The sequence below is a fragment of the Hirundo rustica genome, chromosome 5 (assembly GCF_015227805.2).
Source record: "Hirundo rustica isolate bHirRus1 chromosome 5, bHirRus1.pri.v3, whole genome shotgun sequence".
Taxonomy (NCBI): domain Eukaryota; kingdom Metazoa; phylum Chordata; class Aves; order Passeriformes; family Hirundinidae; genus Hirundo; species Hirundo rustica.
The window spans coordinates 51,728,166-51,753,014 of record NC_053454.1 but is presented as its reverse complement, the minus strand read 5'-3'; the positions used below and the strand labels follow the sequence as shown (position 1 = coordinate 51,753,014).

Here is a 24,849-nt window from a genome sequence, read left to right as displayed (position 1 = left end):
TTCAAAACCTCCTCCTCCTGGTCATTTCTCTGGTTAGCCTGGAAGCTCAAAGTTGAGCTTTAGGGGAAACTGTGCTGGCAGCCTTAGGGAAACCACAGGTATGACTTTCTGTCATGCAGGCACAGGTGGATAAAGTGTACTGGCTGGGGAAGTCAGCCCAAACCTCAGGCACTGGTTTCATTTTTTGCCATGCTGGTGTTGACTTCTGTGTGGTTAGGCTTCCGAAGCTGTTGGTTTGTTTCTGTTTTTACTGTGGATGTATTTTTACCTGAGCATTAAATGTGTGCTGAGCAAAGAGAAAGAAAATAGTCAAAGATCTATTACCTGCTTCTCTGGCAAGGTATCTTGCTATCGCCAGGCTCTGGTGGATGATAACTCCATCTACTTCCAGAACAGGGAGTTTGCCGAATGGGATAGCTTGGAGGAGAAAGTAAAAAAAGAAAAAACAACCAAAAGTTAAATCACAGCCGTTAACAGTGGGAGTCTGTGACAGATGTAGCTCTACCACTTAGAGGGTATGCAATGTTATAGCACTTAACAATTTCACACTGTTTCTGTGGAGAAATGCATGGACAAAAAGTAAGAAAAGCAAGGGTAAGGATGTAATCAGATGGCACTGCATGAAGGCAACTACAGCACAGAAACCAGGCACTGAATTTCCTATTTCCTGGCATCATGCTGTAGAGGCCGAATGTGTTCCTATACATCCAGAATTTTTTGTATAGAGAAACTTTTCAGGGGAATATTAGTTTTTCCTTCTCTCCCCTGCTCTTTTCCTCTCCAGGAAAGTGACTGCCAAGGTTAAGTACAGTACTACTGAAGATTTCATAGTGAACAATTCAGTTGGGCATGAAGCAAGAAATTGGGCAAAGATGGCAAGATATTTTTCATTTATGGTTGTTTTTAATCTTGAAACTGTGATTTAGAGAAGCATCTACATTTCAGAAATTATGTCATGGCAAGCCATTTCACTTGACAGTCATCACTGAGACAGTCTTTCACACTGAACTACAAATGCTAAAAAGATATTCAAATTTACCTGATGTGGCTTGCATTAAAAAAAATATGTATCAATTTAAAAAAAAAAATAAAAATAAAAAAAATCAGTTATGAGGAAGGAGCCTCCAGTCTTTAAATGTAGGGAAAGACAAACTAAGCAGGTGTTGTGGATATTTGTAAGGTAGTTTGAGCTAAGAACTCAGTCTTATTTTCCAGTTATTAATTTTGTAGTTACATGGAAACTTGGACTGCTGTTTTGCTGTGTTTTGGAGAAGCTGCTTGCATTATATGAAATGGAACTGGAGCCTTGTAGCTTAATCTGGGGAAAACAGTCATTTTTAGGGGAGTGAGAATCTGCTTGTGCGAACCTGGTGCTGTTCACTGAGGGAACTGTAAATCTGTGCATTTCCAAGGATGCTGTTTCCAAGTACATGATTGCAAGTGCTGATCACAGCTAAATGATTTGCATCCAATTTTCATCTGCATTACACTTTATATAATTAAGATTTATATCCATTTGAAGACAATCTTGTGATGTAAAAAGGAAAAGTGAGAACATTGGCCAATGGAAGCATGCAAAGTGCTTTCAAACCCAGGAGAACTGTCTTTACAGGGCAGCTGGAATGACACCTCTATTCCATGAGGATTTTTAGTTCTTACTGAAAAGGGGGCAATAATGAAACCTTATGTATTCATAACTGTTTAGCAAGGCAGCTTCATAAATGATGAACACTGCTCTGTGGTTTAGCGTGTAGTATGTGAATCACATTAAGTACTGGGTCCTAGATGTTAAATCTCAACCTGCAACATGAATTTTGCAGTTGCACAGGACATCCAGGACTCCTCTGTGCATTACACTTTATGTAATTAAGATTTATATCCAGTACACAGTACTCATGATACCTTTTTTTTTTTTTCCCCCTTACGTTCAGCACACTGGGAGAATTCATTATGTATTTGAATAGCAGGAGCAAGTGAATTCAATGAGCATTAGCTGCTTCACCCCAGGGAGAAGAAAGTGGGCTCTGCTGGTTGTTACTGAGGCAATAATAGACTTGTTGCACAGAAGACTTTGTTTATTATCCAGAGAGCAACAAGGTCCTGGCAAGTCCTTGTTCTGTTTCATTGAGGATCACTGAGAAGTGACAAGTTGTATCCCCTGAATGTTTAACAAGAAAACTCTCTGGTTATGAAAATGAGAAGAGCTTTGGTTCTGTGCTCTGGGTCGTTGGTGCAGAGGGCCCTGAGCATCACTGCCCCAAACCAGCAGAGATGTGTAACTATGTTTGCTCATGTAAAGGACATCTCTCAGGCCAGCAGGGGTAGAGGGGATGAGAGCAGGTGTGACTGCAGGATGTGCCACTGTGATCAGCCTGCAGCAAGCTCCACGTCCCCCCACACCACACAGGGATGTACAACAATGCCCGACAACAGGAAGCAGCCAGAGCAGGGGTAACAGCTCACCCCATGAAGGAGTTAAGCAGCCTCTTTTGGAGGCCCCAGTAGAAATGCCACGGAGTGATGTAGCTCTGGCAGGGTCAATGTGACTAAGCCGCTGTGTAGCAATAGCTGTCAAAACACACTGTCACTCACTGCTCAGGTTGGGAAACTGTGAGACTGGGATTGCTTCATCTAGGAACCCACAGATATTTTTTGCTGCTTTGTTTACATACAGGGGAAGATAATAAATCACAGCTTTGACTGATGTTTCACTTCATGGGTAGCTACAAGAAAAATTAAAGCCAGTTTGTTATTATGGATGCTTTTTTAGTTGTGGGTGGTTTTTTGTTTGTTTGTTTTGTTTCTGTTTTAAAGAAACCCTTGATCACAAGTAAAGGAGGGAAGCGTTTTTCTGAACAGTTAAGGAACGTGGATTATGGTGTCAAGGTCAGCTGACTGGCAGAGTGGTAGTCAGCTCTCATGCTCTGTTTCTCAGAAATCTGATAATTTCTGAATTCAAGGAAATTGCTATTCATTCCTTGAAAACATGAGTAATGTCTACAAAGGTCGTCCTCCTCAGTGCTGAGTTACTTTCTTGAAGACCTGGTTATTCTTTTCTGAAAATATGCAATTGAAAATGCATATTGAAAACTGAAAATATGCAAAGACAGCTTTGTTTTGTGTACATACAATTGCATGATTCTTAAGACCATTATAAAACTATTACAGGAGAGCAGAACTTTATTTTGTTTTCCCATAATGTCTAAAAGGATTTATGCTTTCATTTATAATGAGACTTGGGGTTTGTTAAGAGTCAGAAAATCTGTTGCTGAACCATGGACTCTTTAAAGGATTACAGATGGCAAATGTAGATGCTAGATGTTCCTTCCTTTCTTGTGTATTCAAAATGCTCTTTAATTTTTTTTCTTTTCAAGAACAAGGAAAAAATTGGAATTTAAGGTATTCCAGTTGACAGAGTGCATGCATTCAATTATACACTGATTTTGTTGATTATTGAGTAAATAAGCTATAAATGAGTGCAATTTTAAGAGGTTTGAAGAAAGTACACGTGTGCTGTGCAGCTAATTTTAAAAATCTGTTATTTCTTCTTGTGTGCAGGGCAGGCTATTCTTGAGCACCGGCAAGTAGAGCAGATATTCAGGCTGCTTTACAGTGGAAGAAAATAACAAAGACTAGTCAAGGGGCAGAAAATATTTATAATACATCTCCTCCCTGTCTGAGGATAAGGTATAATGGCTTACAAAGTTGTGTTTTCAGTCTGGAAAAATTTAGGAAAAAATAATCTTTCCCTTTGAAATGTTATTGTCTAAAATTCATGTAATGACCAAATTTTTTTGGAACCTGCTGCAAAGTATATTTTTGCTTTTATAATTTAGAATAAGAATTTTCTCAGAAGATTTTTTTTTTTTTAATATATTGAAGTTTGGCTGTTATAGGGAGGAATGCATTTTCTGTGAAACTTTGAGTCTTCCTTCTCCAGCTGGAGAAGAAGATGGATTTTTGTCACACAGCTCATCCTAAGGCAGGATGTGAGGAGCCTTCATACTGGATGGACACCATTTAATTGCTAGAGGTAAGGTTGGGCTTTGACAAATTGCCTCGATATGACCTCTAGAAACTTTGCTAGCTGCAGAAACCACACCTAGGCCATATTCTCAGGGGTTCCAAACTACAAGAGAAACCCATCTGCACATGGATTTAAGTAGTCTTACCCTTGGACTCATGACTATGGGCTTCTGTGGATTGCTTTGACCTCCTGCAGTGCTTTTGGTCCAGTTCTGCTCATTGTCATGTTCGAGGAGATGCTCAAATGCCCCGTGTGTATAAGCATGGTACTAAACCTGCTGAAGTTTTCTCAGTTTTGGTCAAAGGCATGGTTTGTGTGACTCTAGATGAGCAGGCAGGCTCCTACTTTAGATGAGCAAGTGAAAAGCTGCATGTGAGAGAGATGTTTGGGTAGAATCAAGGTTATGGGGGCAAGGCAAGAAACACCATCCATTGGGGAGCCATTAAGCCGAAGTAGTGCAGACTGGAAGGATGTGTGTGTCACTTTGCTGGCTTTTCTCTCACCCTCGTTGTTTTGGGGGCTGCTTTGTACTTAACGTCAGTTGAAACCCTTGTGTATCCATACAGATGTGCTTTCCTTGTGTTTTTTCCAAGCAAGGTTGTCTTACAATGTTTCCAACTCCCACTTGAGCAAATACATTTTGAGAAGGAAGAGCAGAAAAATCTATTGCTGTCATCATGCAAACAGCGTCATTTCTCAGGCATGCACAAAGTATTACCTCTCCCATTTATTTCCCGCTTGCTTTGCCGCTCATCTGAAGTACAAAGCGCTGTGAATGCTTGTGTTCCAAATTTAGATTGAAAGAGGAAAAGGCTTTTTAAAAAGCTTCCTTTTTGAATAACTAAACCCATAGTCTTCTTTAAATTGAACTTTTATCAGCAGGTTCTTGCTTTTCATGTTATGTTGGTTATTTACTGGCTTTTTGTATCACATGCTGGAATGAAATCAGCAGTCTACACTTCATGAAGAAAACCTTGACAGAGGACAAGTCCTCAGACTGATCTGCATCTGATCTATTCCCATTTTAGGGAGATCTGTAGTGTTTAGGAAATGGATTAATTCCTTTTCATACTGCTTTAATTTTGGTTGGCTTTTGTGACAAGAACGGTGGTGTTTGTACAGTTTCTGTTGGATGCAGAAATTATGTGTGTTAAAAGCTTGTTAAAAATGATGTTAAAAGTGTGTTAGGGGAAATGATGTGTGTTCAAAGCAAGCACATCCCTTTAATTAATTTTCACCCCATCAAGCCCCTAAGAGCTGTGATGATTGCTGGCATCCTGCTGTGCCTGTCGGTTCTCACTGGTGTTCTGGCCTTCCCTTTGAACACAAGCTCCTCACTCATCCTCCTGGCCATGACCTAGGGGAGGGTGCTTCTGTGGGACTGTTCCTCTGTGAGGGACAGGGAGGGGAAACACAACAGAGCTGAGCACAGTTTTGTCCTAGGCTGGTCAGCTGCTGTCCTGTGCTTCTCACAGCTCTTCTCCCCTATGCAGATACAGTTCTTAACTTCCTCCTCACCTCTTTCTTCCATTCTCACTGATCTTAACTTCTCCATTATTCTTCTCCTCACTTCTGTTCCATCCTTCCAACATGTTCCCCCATTTTCCCTGAGCTGGCCTGCTCATGACTCATCCTGCCCATGTTGTAATTTTCTATGGCTCTGATGCAATGCAGCCTGTATTTAAATGCGTGATCGTTGCTCAAAAGCTGAATAATTAATCATTTGGTAATTAGGCTTAGATTGGGTCCATAATAAGGCAGCAGTTTTAGTCAAATGTGGGGGGAAATAAATGTCACAGACCTGTTTCTTACAACAGTATCTGTGTCAAAATGAGTTCTCCTTTGCCTTGAAAACTTTTCCTATCCATTCATATTTAAATTGGATCATGAGAAACAAGTGAATACTTTGCATCTTCTAATAAGAACTATATTATCGCAGAGGGGCTGCTTGGGAAATGGTAGGTCCAGAGCTGGAGGTACCTAGAACCTGAATCTTTGAGAAAGGGATGGTGAGGAGGATGCTGTGATTTAATCTCAGCCCAGGTTCGGTTTTATTACAACACATATTCTCTTTGGAAGTCCTTGTCAAGCCCTACTTTTTACCCAGAGATAGCTATGTACACATTTTGGTAGAGTCTCATAGCAAAAAGTCACTCAGGAAGCAGGGCAACTGAACCCCTGAGGAATTTTTGTCTGCTGACAGGTGCTTCTCAAGACTCATTTGTTATCTTGGGAGTATTTTCAGAGCCATTAGTCTGTCAGGTTTCCTAAGGACCTTTCAAGCACCATTCTACACATCCTAAACTGTTTTGGGGATGTTTATGGCCATCAGTGCAGGGGAAGCATCCTTTGCTATAATGGTAATGTCTGTTATTGCCATTGCTTCAAATTGCTTGAAGGAGACACAGATCAAAAGCTGTTGCTGTCTGCCAGCCGAATATGGGCGGTGGTGGTAACTTAGTTCATCATTACAGTGGATTTTCTGCTGTATTATGACTTCTGTCAGTGCAATGATGCTTTTTGTGAGGAGCCCATTGTGTGGGAGTACAGATCTTGCACGAGCCAATTGTAGATGTTGGATAGATTGTCCTTTAAATGGGGCATGGTCAAGTCAGAGTGAATTCAAAGAGAAGTGTAAAGTGTGAGTTCCTTTACTCGTTAAAATAATTATTGACTTACATATAGTGAAGCATTATAGAAAGCTGCTGCTTGATATTTGTCGGATTTTTAAAATTCTGTGCTAAAGCAGAACGATGCTAATACTTATACAGTGGCTTCTTTAAATGTGTTTATATTCTAAATTGCAGTCCTTGCCCAAAATCATCAACTAAAAAATTTGCCAAAGATGATCTGATTAGCATCAGAAGGGAAAAAATAAATGTTGAGTTACAGAAATTTTAATTTCAGTGCATATAAGCCAAATAACAGAAGTTCTCATGTTCTAATAAGCCATCCTTTCATATACAACAAAAGCACCATTAGGTGTAAATAAAATCAAGTGGGACAGTATTTCCAGGAGGTAGAACTTACTTGCCTGAAGGTATGTTAGGATTGCAGCTTATTGGTGGCAGCCACATGAAAAGTGCCAAAAAATTCAACAAACCTCACCAGACTCTCCAGCTCAGGTCAAAAATTAAACTTGCCACAGCTGCCAGTCTACTTTCTAAATGGGCTTTTTGCACATTGATCTTTATGCACAGATTTTCCATTTTCCCATCATTTTTACAAAACTAAGTCTTTTCTTCAGAATAATGACATTAATTCCTGGTTTATATGGTATGAAGATTTGGATGACTTGGTATTTGTTGCAAAACCTTATTTCAATTTTGAGAAAAGAGCTGAAGCAAACCTGTCCTCTCAGATCTCATTCAGAGACTCGACTCCTTGTGCTCTTAAATAAACTGAAATTCTTCAATTTCTTCCTTGTTAACTCAAGAAACATGAAGTGTTCTCTTGTCCAAAATTCTTCCCCAAGTATTTTTTTGTTTGTTTATCTTGCTTCATCATACTTGAAGGTTTTAAAAAGAGAGACATCACGTTGTAGCTACAGACTGCAGTCAAAACTGGTTCCAGATATTTCATAGGAAAGTGGGTAAAGGCAAGCATGATATATGCAAGTGTGCATAGCAATTTGCCTGGTATGTCTCAATCCCACCTCAATATATAATTATGTAATTAGTTCAATTAATTGGACCAATTTTACTGATTTTTGAGGACTACAAAATAAGCTGCATGCTAAATTGTATTACTTTAACTGCTGTTACATCAAATGCAGCTGTAATTCCCTTTATCATTGCTAAACACCACCCTTTGGTTTTCACCAGGATGAGACTGATCAGAATCTGCTACTTTATTTTTCTTCTTTCTAAGGTAGACCCAGTTCAGGAAAAACAGGAGGCAAAACACTCCTTTATATAAAGGATCTGAATAAGGATACAAATGAGAGTTGTGCAGAAGAATTCTCAGCGGAGTGAGCTATGCTTTTGTATATGCAGTGGGTTGGATGGATCTCCTCATTTCACACTTACTTTTGAACACAGCAGCGGTTTAACTTTTTGGGTAAGAATCCTGTTACCTTTTGCCTGGTGCCTTTTCCTCCTCAAACTGTGTCTCTCTGGAGGGAGCTGAGGCACATTTTGAAAACACGGGATAGCGGAGAATGCAGGGCTTGTTTTCCATAGGGCAAATGCTGTATGCAACACTTAGAGTGTGAAGGCACACAAAGCCTGTACAAACCTACTCCCTCTCAATTTCTTGTGTTGAGTCACAGCCTGCAAACTCAGGGTTTAGGTGCCCTAGGGCAGATTGGGGCACTGGCTATTGGTCTTGTGGAACAGTTAAGGCTGTTTCTTCCAAAGCCTTGTTGCTACCTTTGATTCAATGTTTTTCCAAATGATTTGCCTAGGGGGGAACATTTTGTCTGGAAATACTGTGAGTAACCAGGAGAAATGCCTCACAAAGGAGGAGAAGGTAGTCATCAGGTGAGCTCCAGACAACTTCTTTAAGCGGCATTACATTTTTATGCATGCAAGAAACCTTTATTTTTAATTAGCAAACCTCTTAATTGTTGTCAGTAATGTGCATGTCAGTGGTGGCAGATGCCACCATTGTTTTGGTGCTAGAGCTAGGGTTCAGGGAGATTTGAAGAGCAAAGGTTTAGCCTGCTGCCATAAGATGTAACAGCACTTTCAGGTACACACTCAACTATTTCTGTGTATATTTTCCTGGTCAATTAGCAGGCTCTATTCCCGTTCTCCATCTACTGACTGGGTGTCTACAGATGCCTGAAATTCAAAGAACTCTTAGACCAGCGCAAATTTTGCACAGATGACTTCACAAATCTTAGAGGAGCAGCTCCCACATTTTACTAAACTTCTTATCTGCTGTGGAATTTCATCTAGGGCTGAGTTATAGAGGCTGCTATGAAAGGCCGTTATGCAGAGAAAATGAAATGCAGTAATTAACCCTCGGTTAGCCTGCCAGCAAACTTTCCAGAGCACAGAAAGAGAAACAAGTGTCCCAAGGTTAAAGACTTAGCGGGCATTTGTTAATACAGCAGTGTTACAAAGTGTGTAGCTTAGGATTTCTGGGGTGCCCCTGCTCCCAGTGTTTCTGTGGCGCCTCTGCTCCCAGTGTTTCTGTGGCAAGGGTGCTGCAGCTGCATATTTCACTGCAGTGAACAAGTCCTGTACACATAAAGCTCCACTGGGACGTTTGTGGAGTGAGCACTGAAGAAAAGCATAGGAAGAACTTGCATTGTCTCTTACACTGCTCAGACATTGGGATCATCAACAATATTCAAAGAGTGATGCAATGTTTTTACCTTGTCTGACAAATCTGCTCTTAGAACATCTTGTCCTAGACTATGAATGCCTCTGCACCCTTTAAGTGATTAATTATGCTTTGTCTTTCTAATTTGTCTTACTTAATCAGTATAGAAACTCCACATAAAAATATACTTTGCTTATACTCTCAACTTTGTTTCTGGACAAAAGTGAGTGTGCACATGTGTGTAATTAAGTGTGAAAAGCCTGTGCAGAGCTTACCACAGGTCATCTGAATTCTTAATCTCGCCTTTAGTTTCTACCCTGCTTCCCTGAGAACTGCAGAGAAAGAGAAATAAGCTAGACCACATGGTCAACTGGCTTAAGCTCTTATAAGGAAAAGGTTTCCAAAGTCAGTCAACCCTAGCTGGAAATATCCCTGTTCCACTGCTTCTTATTCTCTCTGTGGATTTTTGCCAGTGTTTTCTAGGCTCAAGCACCACTGAAGGCTTCAATTGCCACCTGGATTACAGCTGTGTTTGAGTGTTTATCACTCTAGTCACTGCAAACAGGAAAGAACAAACCTACAAAATTTGCACCCTAGAAAAATTCGGTAGCTTGCTGGCTGGGCTAATTAAATGGTGTGAAAGCTTATCAAGAAACATTGCTTCATTAGTAGAAGTCACCTTGTGGATCAGTTGCGTCTCTTCCCCAAACTAAAGGCATTATTCTTCATTCTGGATGTGAAAAGTCATAGCCCATGTAGCCATATACAAGTCTAATCTATGAAATGAAGGCATTGATTTCATACTCTGAGTCTTCAAACTCAAGATCTATTTCATATGAACTAAGGCTAATTTAAAGAACAGAGATAATGAACACCTTTAAAAGCTGAAAAGAGATTATTTAAACTAAAAGACATGAAATGAATGGGGTACAATAGCCTGAAGGGTTGGTGGGGCTTGCTCTTAGGAACATTTTTTTTCTAGTAACTCTTTTGATACTTTTCATTTTTTTCTTTGCTATATCAACTGACTTTGTTTTCTCATCAATTTTCCACTCTGAAAACCTTTCAGGTTGCAAAGAAGCGTCCTTCATTGCCCTTCTCTCCAATTTGGCTTTCTAAACCCAGGGTGAAGGCTGAGGTCTGGTCTTTGAGATCAAATTATCCAGAGAAGCTGAGATCAGCGTTCATTTGGTTATATTTAGGTACACAAAAGCTGTACTGAACTGATAAGGAGTGAAAGCCCAGCTGGATGAACCAGGATAAGGCATTTCACATTGTCTGAATGTTTGGATGAAGTCTCCTGAGAGAACACCAATGACATTTTGGCTGTCTCAACTTAAAACTCTCATAGGCTTAACTAAAGCCAGAAATTAAGCGTATTTCTACTCATGGAACATACAGATAGCTCTTAAATTGCTTTTCTTTCTGCCAGCATTTCGAGCCGAGCTTTGGCTATAAGAACCAAAGTGCTACTCACTTGGCTTGATTTTGGGCCAGTCTGCTGCTTCTATCCTGTGGTCTTCGTACTTCTTGCCCGAATAGGCAAAGAGGTAGCGGCTGATCTCTGCTCGTCCCCGCAGGTTGAAGTAGGAGAGCTTGTACTGCGGCATGCTGGGCCCTGCTGGGAGGGGGGACAGAGCTGCTTTAGAGAAAGTGAACTCCTCTTTTTACAAAACCACTCTGTGTGCTCGCTTTTGACAGGCGTGCTTGTACAACGCAAAGGAAATATTACACCAAGCTGTTGCACTTTGCAGTCGTTGCTTTGCTCACACCTTTTTGTTCTGCATTTGTCAGCCACAGCAGACATAAATGTGGGCAAAGAGAGCTGAACCTGCATTTCCTCCTTTTGTGTGTCTCTAGAAAGCTGGCTTGATTTTTTTTTTTTTTTTTTTCCCCAGAAGTATCAGGAACTTGCAGCTTTCACTTATTCCTCTTGTTATTCCAAACTCAAGCCATTTTTTATAAAGTGGTTTAGGGTTTTGGTTGTGGTGTTGTTGTTGTGGGGTTTGTTTTGTTTTGTTTTGTTTTGTTTTGTTTTTTCTCCAGAGTGAAAAATCTAAGATTGTATTCTGTACCAGAAGATAGTTGTTATCTTGAGCAGTAATTTTGTTCAGGCCTGCCCTGCTCAGCCCCTACTGCTTAATGAAGACCTTCATCCAAGATCAAATCATGAGAATTACCAAACTCTTGTGATTTTTGTGGGGTTTTTTGGGTGTTTTTTGTTTGTTTGTTTTGTTTTGTGTTTGTTTGGTTGGTTTTTTGCAGCAGTTATCACCCTAGTTGTGTAAGGATTTGCCCAAAATTATTTTAGAGGAAAAATTTACCATGGAAATCAGGCTACAGTGTTGTTTTGAGAAAATCATCATTGAATTTTCTGTTTTTGTACAGAAGTCAAAAGAACACTTGAAATTATTTTTTTAAGTTTTCATGTGGTTTAGTTTCTCCCCTTCAGTTAGGAGTCACGTTACAGGAAGGCTCAATTTGTTTCCCAGGGTAACAGGCAACAAAAGAAAGTATTTGAGAGTCTGATTGTATAGCAAGGATGGTACAGGAAAGGTAAACAGATAAGGTTGCTTTGAACCAAAGGTAAGCGTTTACACATAGCACTTTCATAAGAGAGCTCAGCAGAGATTGGAATGTGCTGGTGAAAGGATAGCGAAACAACCATCTGCTTCTTCACCCAAAGCAAAACCCGTTCTCATTTTTGCCTCGAAGCAGACTTTGCATTTACCATTCTTTTATATGCATCACATTCAGAGTGTTTGTAGGAAAGCCTCGAACACAGATCATCTCTCTTAGGACTGAAAGGGAACTCTTTTTCTCTTTTTTTAACGAGTAAGTGCTACCACATATGGAACAACCCTCTGGTAAGTCATCTTGCCTTGAAACCCTGTGCTTGAGGAGATACATCATAATCAGCTTTCACTTTGGATGGAGAAGATCTTCATTTAGAAACAGAAAAGCTCACACTGAAAAGAGCAAACTGCTTTTTCCACTTGTTCCTCTAAACTCAAAACATGTACCTTCTGTCTTCAGAGTAGCAAAAGCAAAAAGAAAACCCAAAACAAAAAAGCCATAGCAAATGAGCACATTAGGGGCTGCTTAATTAATTGTGGAAAGTATCTGCTGCCCTAAAGCACACAGCAGGCTCGGAAGTGAATTATTAGCGAATGGAAATTCACATTATTAGTGAATGGAGACTTTTCATGTCAGATGGCCTAGCAGAGAAGCAGGAGCAGAGGTGGAAAGAGTTACCAGCAGAGATATCTACAAGTGTTACAGAGACTCCATTACAATGATTACATCAAGTGTATTCCTTTGCACCGCATAAAGGAGAGAGGCTCCAGGTGAAATTAGTTGCATCAGGATGCGATTAGTTTTTTTCGATGTGTTAATTACTGGAAAACATGTTTTCTGCTGCTTAGCAAATGCAGCTCACAGATTACAGGTGCAACCACTTCTTTCTCTAAAGAGAGAAATGTTGACAATCCCAGCTTCTTCAAGTATGTTTTAGGTAAGTGGCAGAGGTTGGCTACTCCATTTTCAAATTTTGTACCCAGATCTATTACTTGGTATGCTCTGTGGCAGTATGATGAAACTATATAGTACTATATACTATGAATTTGGGTTATGTGTCTAGAAAATTAATGTAAGAAGAGGGAATGAGATTGCAGCAGGATTTTCCTCTCTGTTCCTCCTGTTTCTCATTTGGTGTGGTCGTTAGAGAACTAGGAATGGCATTTTTAAAAGAGCATGTATTATCTGAGATTCATGTCAGTGATTCAGGAGCCAAGGGGAAAAAAACCCCAGACCTTGAGTCTGTATTTTCAGTCCTTCAGAGACAAGCAAATGCTACTGGTTTAGTCTGATTTACTGATTTAGTGTCTATTTTGCTTCTTTAAGAATGTCCATAGAATTTTTTTCTATAAATATCTGCAGCAGTCCCAGTGCCCTGGGCTTGCTATACCACTCACACATGGCTCCTTTTTCCTGGCTGCCTCTAGCCCATTTAGCTCTATGTTAACCAATAGTTGCTGGCAGCTGGAAGACATTTAAAACCGTAAGAACAGTAGATTCTTAAGGTGCAGTCGTGAGGGAGTAGACATCTACATGGAGAGATGGCTGAGGCTTAAACATTCCAGTAGGTGGGCGTGTTGGAAGAGCCTAATTCATACAGTGGGAGCACTCTGTACACAAAGACGTGTCCGGTCAAGAGTAGTGAAGTGATGTAAAGAATTGGGAATTTTGGCTGATGATCAGCAAGTCTCTCTGCCCGTTGTAGTAGACAGTGGAATATTTTGGTCTGTCAAGGAAGCAGCGGAAACTATTGTTTGAGTTGTCTAAAGCAAAGCTAAACAAATTTCTAATGAGCACACCATAAGGAGTAATCAAGTATTTGTAGTGATGCTGCACTTTTAAGCTTATGATTTTTTTTCCCATCCATGAACAACAACAAAAAAAACCCCAAAACCAACTCCACGAGGAGTTTACCAAAAATACTTGACATTTTAAAAGCCTTTATAGGTTTACTGTAAGCATGCTTTAGTAAATGTTTGTAGGTTTTGTTTTTTATTTATATTTACTGTGAAATGTCAGGAGTAGTGCTTCCTAAACAATGGCAGATAAGTTTCTAAATGAAAGAAATGGTTGTGTTCAGAATAGCCTTTTGCCAAACATACAAAGTAAGCTGTTAGGGTTTTGTTTTTTTTTTTCCTTGTCCTTCTTTCCCTCATATCCCCAGTGTGTTTTATAAATAAGAGGATCATGAGGAACAAATTAAAACCATTTAAATCATCCAGAATTCCTGAATTATTGAAAAATGTAATTTCTAAGGGAAAAAGATCTATTTGGTGTTTTTGAGTTGGTTTTTGGGATTACGATGTCGGGGAGAATGTGGAGAGCAGGAAAATCTTTAAAATTATTTAAAGTTATTTCTCTCTCTCTCTCTCTTTTTTTTTTTTTTTTTTTTTTTTTTTTTTTTTTTTTTTTTTTTTTAGGTTAATCATGGCTTAAAAATACTGAAAGATGGTGGTGGTGGGTGGATCTCAGTGTCCAGACTTGCAGGTATTTAGCCACCTTCTTACTGCTATTGAATCTGTTCAGGTGAGTTCATTGCAGAGCCAGGTGTGCATAAAAGCAGGAGGGGATGATTTGCCTTTCGCCAATACACTTGCCATCTAAGCAGTGTTTTTTCCAATTTCTATTCTGTTTAATACAGTGCTGCGACAGCCCTGTACACCTGCCCTGTCCTACACTGACAGCACTTCTGGGAGGAAAGCTCATGTCTTTACAAACATAGGTGAAGGTATGGGTGTTAACATCTTTGATTTTAATGTCTCTACAAACTCTGGGCAGCAGGTTGGTTGCAGAGCCCAGACAGCTCGGCTCCTGAAACAGACAATGGTCTGCACAGGCCTGAGCTTCTGAACTTTGGGGTAAAGTAGTAGGTTCAAGGGCAGATATGGGGTAGGCAGTTTGGGAAGGCTGTGCCTTTCTAGTACCTCAGCCGATGGGGAAAGGAAGAGGGCAGTATGCGGCCAGGAAGTTTAGGACAAAAGGCGGCTCCACCCTCCAAAACCTCGAGAGAGAAAACCCCACGGGTGTGTGCCCCAGTGGACTCCCTCCCTTTATTCATTTATTTGAATAAAGTTGCAGGGCTCTTCTGTCTACTTGTTGGATGTAAACCTCTGGTATTTGTGGATTTTCCTGATGCTTCAGCCTCAGTTTTGTTGCATACAGCTATCAAAGCCATGAACTCAACAGCTTTAAATTCACTACTAAATTAGCTTTAATACTTTAAAGTTGTTGACCCGCTTAGCTGATTTTCCAGCTTTCCTCTGTGACTTTCTGAAAGCCAGCTTAACTGGCTTTAACATACCTTTAAACAGAGGATTAAGGGGTCTCATGATTAAATTCAACTTGGAGCCACTCAGTGACAAAATCAAACAGGAAATCTGAGAGAATGTCAAATATGTGTAAAGCTGGCATCCACCTTTATACTCATGAGTCAAAAAATCATGGTGGAGTTACAAGTGTCTAAAAAATTTATTATGGTTTTCAAAGTGTCTAAAAGCTTTATTACAGATTTCAAAGTGTCTAAAATTTTGTTACAGATTTCATATTTTAAACTTTGTGGCTTTATGGAGGTATTTCCTGATGAACTTGGGATGCTTTTATTCCAGTTGAAGCACGACTGAGCAATAAATTTGAAAACTTCAAGCAAGATTAGAGTTAGAAAACAGTGCCCAGGAAGGAACCAGCATTTTCTGGGAACTGAAATACTGAGTTTCAGATAGCAGTAGTACAGAAGAGAAAAAAGCACTGGGAGATTGGACATTGCTCAGGCTGATTTTCATGTGTGTACCCAGAGCATGCAGCCTCTGCTAGCCAGTGTTTGGTCCTGCATGCCCAGCCTCAGCAAAATTAAGCACCAAAACTTTGCTGGGGCTCTCTAGAGGAATAGTGTTTCATCTCTCTTTTGGAAAATCCAGCCCTCAGGATGATGCAAGAAAACATTCTTTAGGTTGGTAATAGGCACCGAAACCCGGATGCATGTGAGGCGTCAATTAACTTCTATTTATGCCTCAGCGGAGACCGCCACCATTTTAGGGTCTTTAAGAGGACAACGCCTTCAGAAAATGGCAGGAAGCTCTGGCACGGGGGGACTTCGCCTGGCAGTATGCCTGGACATTGTCCAGCTATTATGCTCTAAATCCATTTTCTGACACGGGGTGGAAAATTACCGTAGAGCTTTAACGTGTGCAGTGTGCAGGAGGCAGCCGGGACGCGTGAGGGGTGTGGAGACTGCCGCCATTTTAGGGTCTGTAAGCGGACAAGGCCTTTGGAAAATGGCGGGAAGCCGTGGATGTGGGGAGACTTCGCCTGGCTGTCAATCAGGGGAGAGAAACTTCTGCTGGGCTGCAGGTGGTGAAATTCCTGCTGCCCAGGAAAAATTCTCCCTGCCGAGGCAGCGCTGGATGGGACTATGGAGGAGCCTTAGCACATGAACAGAGTTACCTGCGCCATGAGCAGGGCCGGCTGTCTCAATTTCTAGGGGGAGGGAGGCTCACCTAGAGGTTCGGCTCGTTCTGCCCCTGCTCGGCCCTGCAGTCTACCCTGCCTCTGTTCCCTTTCGATCCACCAGTAGGAACACATCTTTCTTTTTTGATAAAGAGTTCTCTCATATAATAGTTCACACTTTTGTGCTTTATTGATGCTGAGAAATCTGTTAAAAAAAATCCCTCTGCTATTCTTTTGCAGTGGGACGTGACACTGGCAGATACTCAGTGTGTGAATTCAGAGAAAATATTTTAAAATAAGGCAGCAGATAATTACATTTTCCTGTATAAGGTTATTTGTATTTGAGATGACAGCAGAGAGCTGTCCCTGGGTTGAGGGTGAAGAGGGAGAAAAACCAGCTAAGCTGAGCTATGTGTTCACATGCATCCAAAGTCTGACAGAGGGCTTGTGATGCAAAGTCCCCTTGAACTGTACCTTGTGCTGCAAGAAATTGTTTTCTTCCTTAAGTTTTCATCCTTGTTAGAGGATGTAAAAAAATCCAGCTGTTCCCTCCAGGAAGCAAGACCAGTAGGGTTGAGGTAAGGTTCATCTGGGTGTTTCTAAAAATACGGACTTGAATTGTGTGCTTGGAAAAGATGATGCATTGCACTGTATTCATATTTATTCAACATGAGGGTTCTTCATTAATTTAGGAGTCGCTTATGGAAAACAGCACAATTAGTGCCTGACACAATGCTGCCCTGGCCATGGGCCTGCCATAACAGGGGAAACAGGAGGTCTTTATCTGCTAGCTGTCATTGTCCTCCCTTGAATTGCAACCAGAGCATGACAATGATTCAGGAGTGATGATTCAGTCAATATTTTATTGTAAGATTAAGCTTTTATAACAATTCAGGGTGCTTGAGTTGTTGGAGCTGATTATATATTCCATTTTCATTATTTTACAGGATGAAGGTATAACAACAAATCAGCTTCCACTCACATAAGCCTACAGGTATCTCGCTGCCAAGAAGAATCTTGCTTTGACGTTCAAATTGAAGTTTGTGTCCTCTCTAAGTACTATCCTATCCAAAGTCCAAAGGTGAGAAGCTTTGTGGATTTTTTTTTTTTTTTCCCCTACTGCTGTTTCCAAAGCATTTTCTGTTTCTTTATGAAATTTTTCTGCAAAGTTAACCTGAAAATCAAATAAGTTTTGAAACAGATACAAACCAACCTGATTTGGGTATCCTACGGGGTGGATGGGGCACTGCAATTTTTCCCAATTCTTATATTTACTCCTGTATTTCTGCCACGTGTGCAGTTTGAAGTCTTAAAATTAGTGTCAGCCGAATGTTTTCCACTAACGGTAACATTGGCATTTCAGAGGGAAGACTCTTCATTGTCTTCCTTTCTCCCAGTGACAGGACCAAGTTGTGCTAATGTCAGCTAGGATACTCAATTTAGAAAAGGAAAGGAGAGAAGCTGTCTGGGTCTCTATAGACAGACAAAAGAATCTTTGCACATTAAAGAAGAAATCTTTGTTAGGCTGTCATCTCAGGAGTGACCTGGCTTCTCCAAGTATGAAGCATGGATTTTTGGTTCTGTTCCTTAGGGGCTGGGGAGGGTTGTGTTACTTATGAAGTACAAAGAAAAATATTTAACCAGGAAAGAGACTTAGTCTGTATTGTTTCACCTGAGGAACATTAAGAATAGTAAGTTCAATTTTGCCCATCTTTACTTATTGTCCTCATATATGTGAATTTCTCATCCCTGTGACTGGAGAGCTGAGCATTAAAGCAGCTTTCTCCCTCCTCAGTTTTAAAATTACACTTTAGCTGTCCAAGTGAGTATTTCTGTCTTTATTTGTTTAAATTTTTACATTTCAGAGGAAGAAACCAGAGAGACAAGACTCAAATAGTTACTGTAAATGGCCAGTAAAGCAAAGCTTCCACAGCTGTAATTTTATAAACTGCACAAGGTAGGAAAGATAAAAAAAGTCCATGTACAGTATTTCTTTCTTTTTTATTTAACCAGCATAACAGTCAGTTTTGAGGAAAGGCATAATAGTTTACATTTTCCTGTTTGAGCAGTGCTGAGAAGACAGAAACCATCTGAGAAGCAGCCTTGCTCTGTCTGCTGGTGTGGTGCTGCTCTCCTCCTCATTACTGATCAAATTGGTTGTTGCAGGAATGCCTTCAACTTTTTTTCCTTGGGTGAAAAAATATTAGTGATTTAAGAGACACTTTCAGCCTTTGAAAACCAAGAACAGATTTGATGGTTTGTTTTTTTGTGTTGTTTGTTTGTTTTCTGCCAAAATATGCTTTTCTGAATTCTTTTTTTAACAAAGAAAATAAGAAGTTTTCTGCCCATCTTTTGGGGAAGGATTAAGGTAATATTGGCAGATTGATGGAAGACTGCAAGTCTTCCAATGGAAGATTTCCATAGCAGTCTGTGTTTTAACAGAAAATAAAATTTAAAACTCCAAGTAATTCTATTTCCTGTCAGCTTTCAGTCTGACATAAGCTCTCTTTCCGAAAATTGTTGGTCTCTTTTCCTACTCCGGTCCAGTTATAGAAAATAAATATTTGAATTTGATCTCTTATATTTCTAAGCCAGATAGCAATCCAGACTTTGGAGAGAAGAGAGAAAAAAATCTGTGCACCCTTTTCTGTTTGATACAAAAATCATCGGAAGTAAATGTTTATGGAATTTTATGTAATGTTGGATTTTGAAATAACAAATTCCAAATATAATGGATACTTCTTAGCATGATTTTCAAGGTTAGATACCTGGATCACTTAGAGCATAATATAGATTTAAAGTGGTTTTTTAGGAGGATTTTGCATGTGCATGCGCCTGGTGTGCTGCTTATTTGTAACCAGTGGGGGATATCAGCATCTGAAAATGAGAAAATATTTTAAAGTATTACTGTGAGAGTATTGAGTGGTACCAATGGTTGTAAGTATTTTAAGTGACCTGATGAGTAGAACTCTACTGCCTGAACAATACCTGATCTGTCAAAAAGTGGGCATAAAAAAAAAGGAGCTGTAGGAGGCCTGAAAGCAATTATCTCTCTGAGGAAGCTCCAGGCTTGTTTTGTTGACGTGTAAAATCAAAACTCAAAAAAAACCTTGAAGAACACAGGAGAAAAACTTTTTTTTTTCTTTTTTTTTTCTTTTTTTTTTTTTTTTTCTTTTTAATAGCCACAATGTATCAGTGAAAGAGGAAGATAAGAAAGATATGAAAGGGGTTTTTTTTAAAGTGGGAGTCCAGTGTGAGTGGGCAGTGAATGGGTGCCCACTGTCAAGACTTGCTGAAGGAGAATGCCAGACCCCACTGGGTTTCCTGGAGCTGAGCTTGGGATTGGCCCTCAGATATCAAACTGATCATAATTAATTCAGATATCTGAAGTTCACCCTGTTTGTCTGAACTGAAGTGAATGATGGAGCTCTCATGTGTCAGCAGGATTAAGGAGGTAGGGAAGTGGTGATGGACAGGGCTTTGCCCAGCCCACTCAGCAGTGTGTCCACAGTCTGCCTGGCTTGCCACACCCTCCCCTTTAGGGACTGAGCATCTGTGGTGACTGCTGTCTGTCTGATCCTCAAGCTTTGGATTTGTATCTATGTGGTCCCAGTTTTGTGTAGATAACTACTGAAATCGGTTTGTGCAGCCTCTTTTAGATTAACAATTGCACACCCAAGACCACAAAAACCACAAAATACTGGTAAATGCAATTGCAAGAGATCTTGGGAAAGATGCAAAGGAGTGGTTAGGATAATTTCTCAGGAAAAAACCACTTAAGTGGTTTTTATTTCCACATCGGATGTTTTAAGAATTCGCAGAAGCACTTTGTGGTAGAACAAAAGCCTAGATAATCTTAATGTTTGCCAACCCCATGTCATTTCTGTAAAAATCATGCCTTGCATCTCTGCACTCTTCAGATGAATCAGCGTGACCTCATAATATTCCTACAAAGCTCAGAGCTCAGTTGTGAGTGGTGTTGCTCTGTATTGTTTAGTTGGCTCCCCAAAGCCAGCTGCCTTTGCCAGGAAATCATGTCTATTTTCTGACCTCTCAAGCTTGTCCAGAACAGTAATTTGTATAACAACCGTCTTGCCACCTAATGTCTTTCCTTGGAGGTGAAAAAGTGGTCTTGTTTTCCTGTCCCAGCCATGTGTGGGTGTGAATGTGTGTATATGCGCACGGGGGAGTACAGGCACCAAATTCTTCCCCCTGCTTGTCTAAATTACTTTGCTCTTGACCTGTAGCATGCTGTAAATCTACTGTATAATTTGCCAAAAATACCCCAAAATTATAGGCATGAAAGAATTAGATAAGCTTTTAAGCACTGTGTGTAACCCCTGTAGCAGGTAGAGATTTGACTGGGAAAGGTTTTATTCACTTTGCAGAGTTCTCCAGTACCACCCATTACGTGTCCTGGTCACAAATTCCTGGTGTCCTCCTGCTCTGCCCTGCTGTACCTGGCACAGACCACTGTGACCGGCAGGCACCAGTACAGTGGTGTGGGGCACAGATCTCAAGTATTTTCAGATATTTTGAAATTACTTTCCTAGCCAGTGCCTGAGGAGACTCAGAACCTTGCTAGGGTTCTTCAGACATCGCCAGTCCCCTTGAGAGGACCAGCGGTTCCAAGTGTGGACCTAGAGCTCTGAGCAGCACACAGCTAGGAGCCTGGGGACCACCTAGATCTGGCCATAAGTGAGAAATATGCAGGAGTCTTGAGTTACAGCCACGAACTGCTCAGTGTGTAGAACCCTAACCTGTGTGTTCCTACAGTTAAGTAGAAAGCAGTTTGTGAGAGGCGGTTTGCAGCCGGTTTCTCATGGAAACCCTGGCTAGTCTGGTTCTGGGGCAGTCCCAATAGCTGCGTGCCTGGCGCTGAAAAATGGTCCTTTGGCTGAGACATAGTTACACATCACACATTCTTTTTCGTCACACCTCAACTAAACTAAGCTTGTGAGACAGCTTAAACCTTGGTTTGCTTTCCTTTGCATTTGCCACAAATACAAAACACTTTGCCTGGTATCACTGATCGTCTTTGTTTTCTCTCTTCTTCCATTCATGTTCATTCTTTACTAAGTCATTCCAGCAGTATTTTTAGTTATTTCTAAAGCCATTTCAGTTTTTCTCAGTTCATTGTTGTAGCCTGTTTTATGGGAGTTTTAGCAGATTACCTCGAGAACAGACAAGGTTCTTCAAAGTGCTGGCACTTTGAAATGTATATGTGGGATTTGGCTGATTTTTCTTTTTTTTTTTTTTCCCCTGTTCTTTTTCCTCATACTTTTTGGACTAACTGTCAAAAGGGTTAAAAAAAAAAAAAATCACCTTTTTGAGATTTGCAGCCTATATAGTAAGTCTCTAGCAGGTGTGAATAAGCATAGCTTTCTGCAGCAGGGCATGCCCCCTGCTAGCCCAACGCCAGCCACGTCAGTGGCTCCTGGGCTGTGTAATTACTTTCTGGTGAGATTTCGATCCAAGATGTTTTGAAAATAAGCACCAACTTTGACTGCTTCTGCTTTCCAGCTGCTCAGGAGAAGGTTGTGTGGGACAGACAGGAATGAGAAATGTCATCAGCAAACCCTTAGAGCAGCAGATCATGTTGGGCAGTGGCGCAGGAGCGTGCTGCGCTGGCTAACATGCTTGCTCGTGCATGAACCCAGAACTCTTTTAAGAATTACTTTGTGTGTATTTTCAGCTTAAAATTTGGAGAGCTTCTGTCTTATTTCTATACAAATAGATTTGACTGTCCCTGGGCATGTGTGTGTCTGCAGCAGGGAGTAATTTACACAATGTGGGCATTTTTAGGGAGAGGTGGATTCTATTTTGGATTAAATAAAACAGAAGATGGAACAAAAGTAAACTTTAAAAAGACCTCTGTGTCTTTTTTTTCTTTACAAGCATTGCAAGTTTTGAGTATAAAAGTACTAGTGTTTACAAACAGTTGTAATGAATACAGAAGCCCAGGAAAGATACTTTATAGCTACGGTTTGTTTGCTTGGATTGTCTGAAATGAACAGGGAACGAGAGACGGCTTTTAACAGAGGAAACGTGTGTGGGAGGATTATGTATATAGGAAAATGACAGCAGTTAGAATAAAAACAAAAAGTCCTCAATGGCTGTTTAGAGTATCATTTTGAAATTAAAAAAAAAAAAAAAACCCTAAAAAAAAAAAAAACAAAAAAAAAAAAAAAAAAAAAAAAACACCAAACAAACAAAAAAACCCCCACAAAACAAAAAACCAAACAAAAAAACTTTCAACTTTAAGGAGAAAAATGGAGTGAGTGGAAGCAGATGCAGGAGGTTTTTTCTCTATAGAATGACAGTGGGAATTAGAACCAGAGTATATTAATCCATCGGTTTAGAACACAGGAATTTAAAAAAAAAAAATTAGCAGAACAGTGCACAAAAATGACCTAAAATAATTGATTTGTGCTGCTTAAAATTAATCTAATTTCTCTGACATTAACCTAGATTAAGCTTGATTATGTAAGTGAAGGCATTTTAGCCAGCCTTCACATCTAAAGGAATGTGGGTTTGAAATGGATTTTCACTTACTGAGGACTCCCTGCGCAATGCCCAGAGCCTCCTCACCCCGATTTCTTTGCTGATGAGGTTGTCCTTTCTTTGGCAAGTACCCTGACACATAACCTGATTATCAAAGGAGCTCAGCACTGACTGACCAGCGAAAGGCACTGCTGAGGAACAGGGGCTTGCTTCTGCAACAGGCTGGTGATCTGCCTGTTTGCCTCTTGAAAAGCAGCTTGCAATTTTGAGTAAAGTCTTGTTTTAGCCATGCGTGTGATTGTGTAAATGCCCCAAGTGCAGCCGGCACAGTTTAAGGGTGCCTGTAAGTAGCAAAGAAGATGCACAGATGGAGTACTTGAGTTACACTTATAGCCACCGCATGGAGCTCCTCTCTGCCGGTAGCACCTCTCTGAGGGTCAGGCGGAATAAACCGAACAAATCTCGAAATTAAATACTCTCAGGACTCGCTCTACACGCAGCATAATTTGACGGATTAACCTCCCGCACAGCCACTGTAGCGGTAGCCTAGGGAGGGCAGAGTAGGATCAGGAGAAGCAAGGGGAAAGAGAGGAGCCAGGCTGCGGCGGTAGCAAAGCAGAAGCCGAACTCACTCCGGTGCGGTGATACGCGGTCCCTTCCTCGGTGCTCGGGAGTCCCTCTGAGTGCCGACCCCGAAAAGGCTGCCGAGCTCCGGCACGGGTTGTTAATATGCAAACCGCTCCCTCCCCATGACCGCCTGCATGACTCTCCTCCTCCCCCGTCTCGCACACACACCGTATCCGCATCACGCCTGATAACAAGCGAGTTTGCCGACTTGGGGCTAGCAGAGCATGCGGACTGCTGGAATTTCTTGGCTTGCGTTCAAAGCAAATTTAAAGTGATAAAGTGCCATTTGAATCTGTATCATAATAATAAAGACAGGTGCTGAGGAGTTGAGTCAGATGATCGATGTTTTTTCTAAATGCAGAATGTGTGGAACAAGCCAGGTAATGTCTTTCGTAGATTATTTCTAGCTAATGTGAAGTCCACAATATTTGATCTAGTTATAGAGCAATGCCTCAAATATCTGCAAATGGAGAGTCAGATATAAAACCAACAAAAACACCCCCAAACCCTCCACCACCAGTACCAAAAAAACCCCAGCTCCTAAGCTTTTTACATAAAGAACCAAGTGTGATTTAAGTTGGTGGTTTTGGTGGGAGGGTTTTCTTGCTATCAGTGAAGAAGGATTCGTGCAAACCATGTCCGTGAGTAATGCATATTAGTAGTTATGGCTGTCATGTTGCTGCTTCTCATCTGTAGTGGATGTTGTGCTTTTCTGTTTGCTTTTTACTTTCTCCTTTTCATTGTACTTCAGCCTTAGTAAAGTCCATTTGATGCTGCTCTGTTTTGCATGGGACCAGAATGCAACAAAATTGGAGCAAAGTTTTCTGATGCTGTAGTCTGAGGTGTACCACACAAATCTGCTCTGAGGCTTTCTTCACTTTGCATCAACAAACAATTGTGTGTGTGTTCCCTGCAGGTGCAGGGAGTGATGCTAAACAGAGCACTCTCTCCTGGCATGAGGAGGTGATGAATTGCATTCTTAACCATTTGCTGCAGGTCAGCTCATCTTCATGTAACCCGTTTTTCCCTGATGTCAAACAGCAGAGTTTTCACGAACCAACAGCTTTTACAGCTAAGAGAAAAGTTATGAAAAGAAGCCCAAAATGCCTTCTAATTGGGACTGATGTAGACTGAGCCATGAGCCAGATTGCTGAGGCTTACCTTGGTGGTGGCACTTCCATGCTTTTAGTTTTGCCTTGGCTGCAGATTTATGCTTTAATATTCCTTCTCTCCAGAATGTCACCTTGGAGGCGGTGGTTTCAAGTGTGTCCCAAAAAGTAAATTTTATATGCTCTAATACCATATTTCATCCATTTTTAATTGTTGACTTTTGATAAAGTAGCCTTTACAGGGTAAAACAGTTCCTTACAGTTGCAGAGAAGAGGTTTGAGATTTTTTTC

The 24,849-nt window shown here is 40.7% G+C and overlaps 1 protein-coding gene across 2 annotated transcripts in view; it reads right to left on the bottom strand.

The window, feature by feature from the left end:
* The window catches only part of HPGDS (hematopoietic prostaglandin D synthase), a 29,973-nt gene extending 6,386 nt beyond the window's left edge, over nucleotides 1-23,587 (bottom strand). Inside the window, exons 1-3 of one of the 2 annotated variants that reach the window (XM_040064843.1) lie at nucleotides 23,455-23,587; nucleotides 10,776-10,916; nucleotides 325-417 (exon numbers count right to left, since the gene is read on the bottom strand). In XM_040064843.1, the coding sequence (XP_039920777.1) occupies nucleotides 325-417; nucleotides 10,776-10,908 (226 nt within the window). In that variant the 5' untranslated portion in view covers nucleotides 10,909-10,916; nucleotides 23,455-23,587. Of the gene's footprint in view, nucleotides 1-324; nucleotides 418-10,775; nucleotides 10,920-23,454 lie in introns of both variants that reach the window. The other variant, XM_040064845.1, reaches the window with a different exon arrangement.
* Between the last annotated feature and the right edge of the window lie 1,262 nt (nucleotides 23,588-24,849).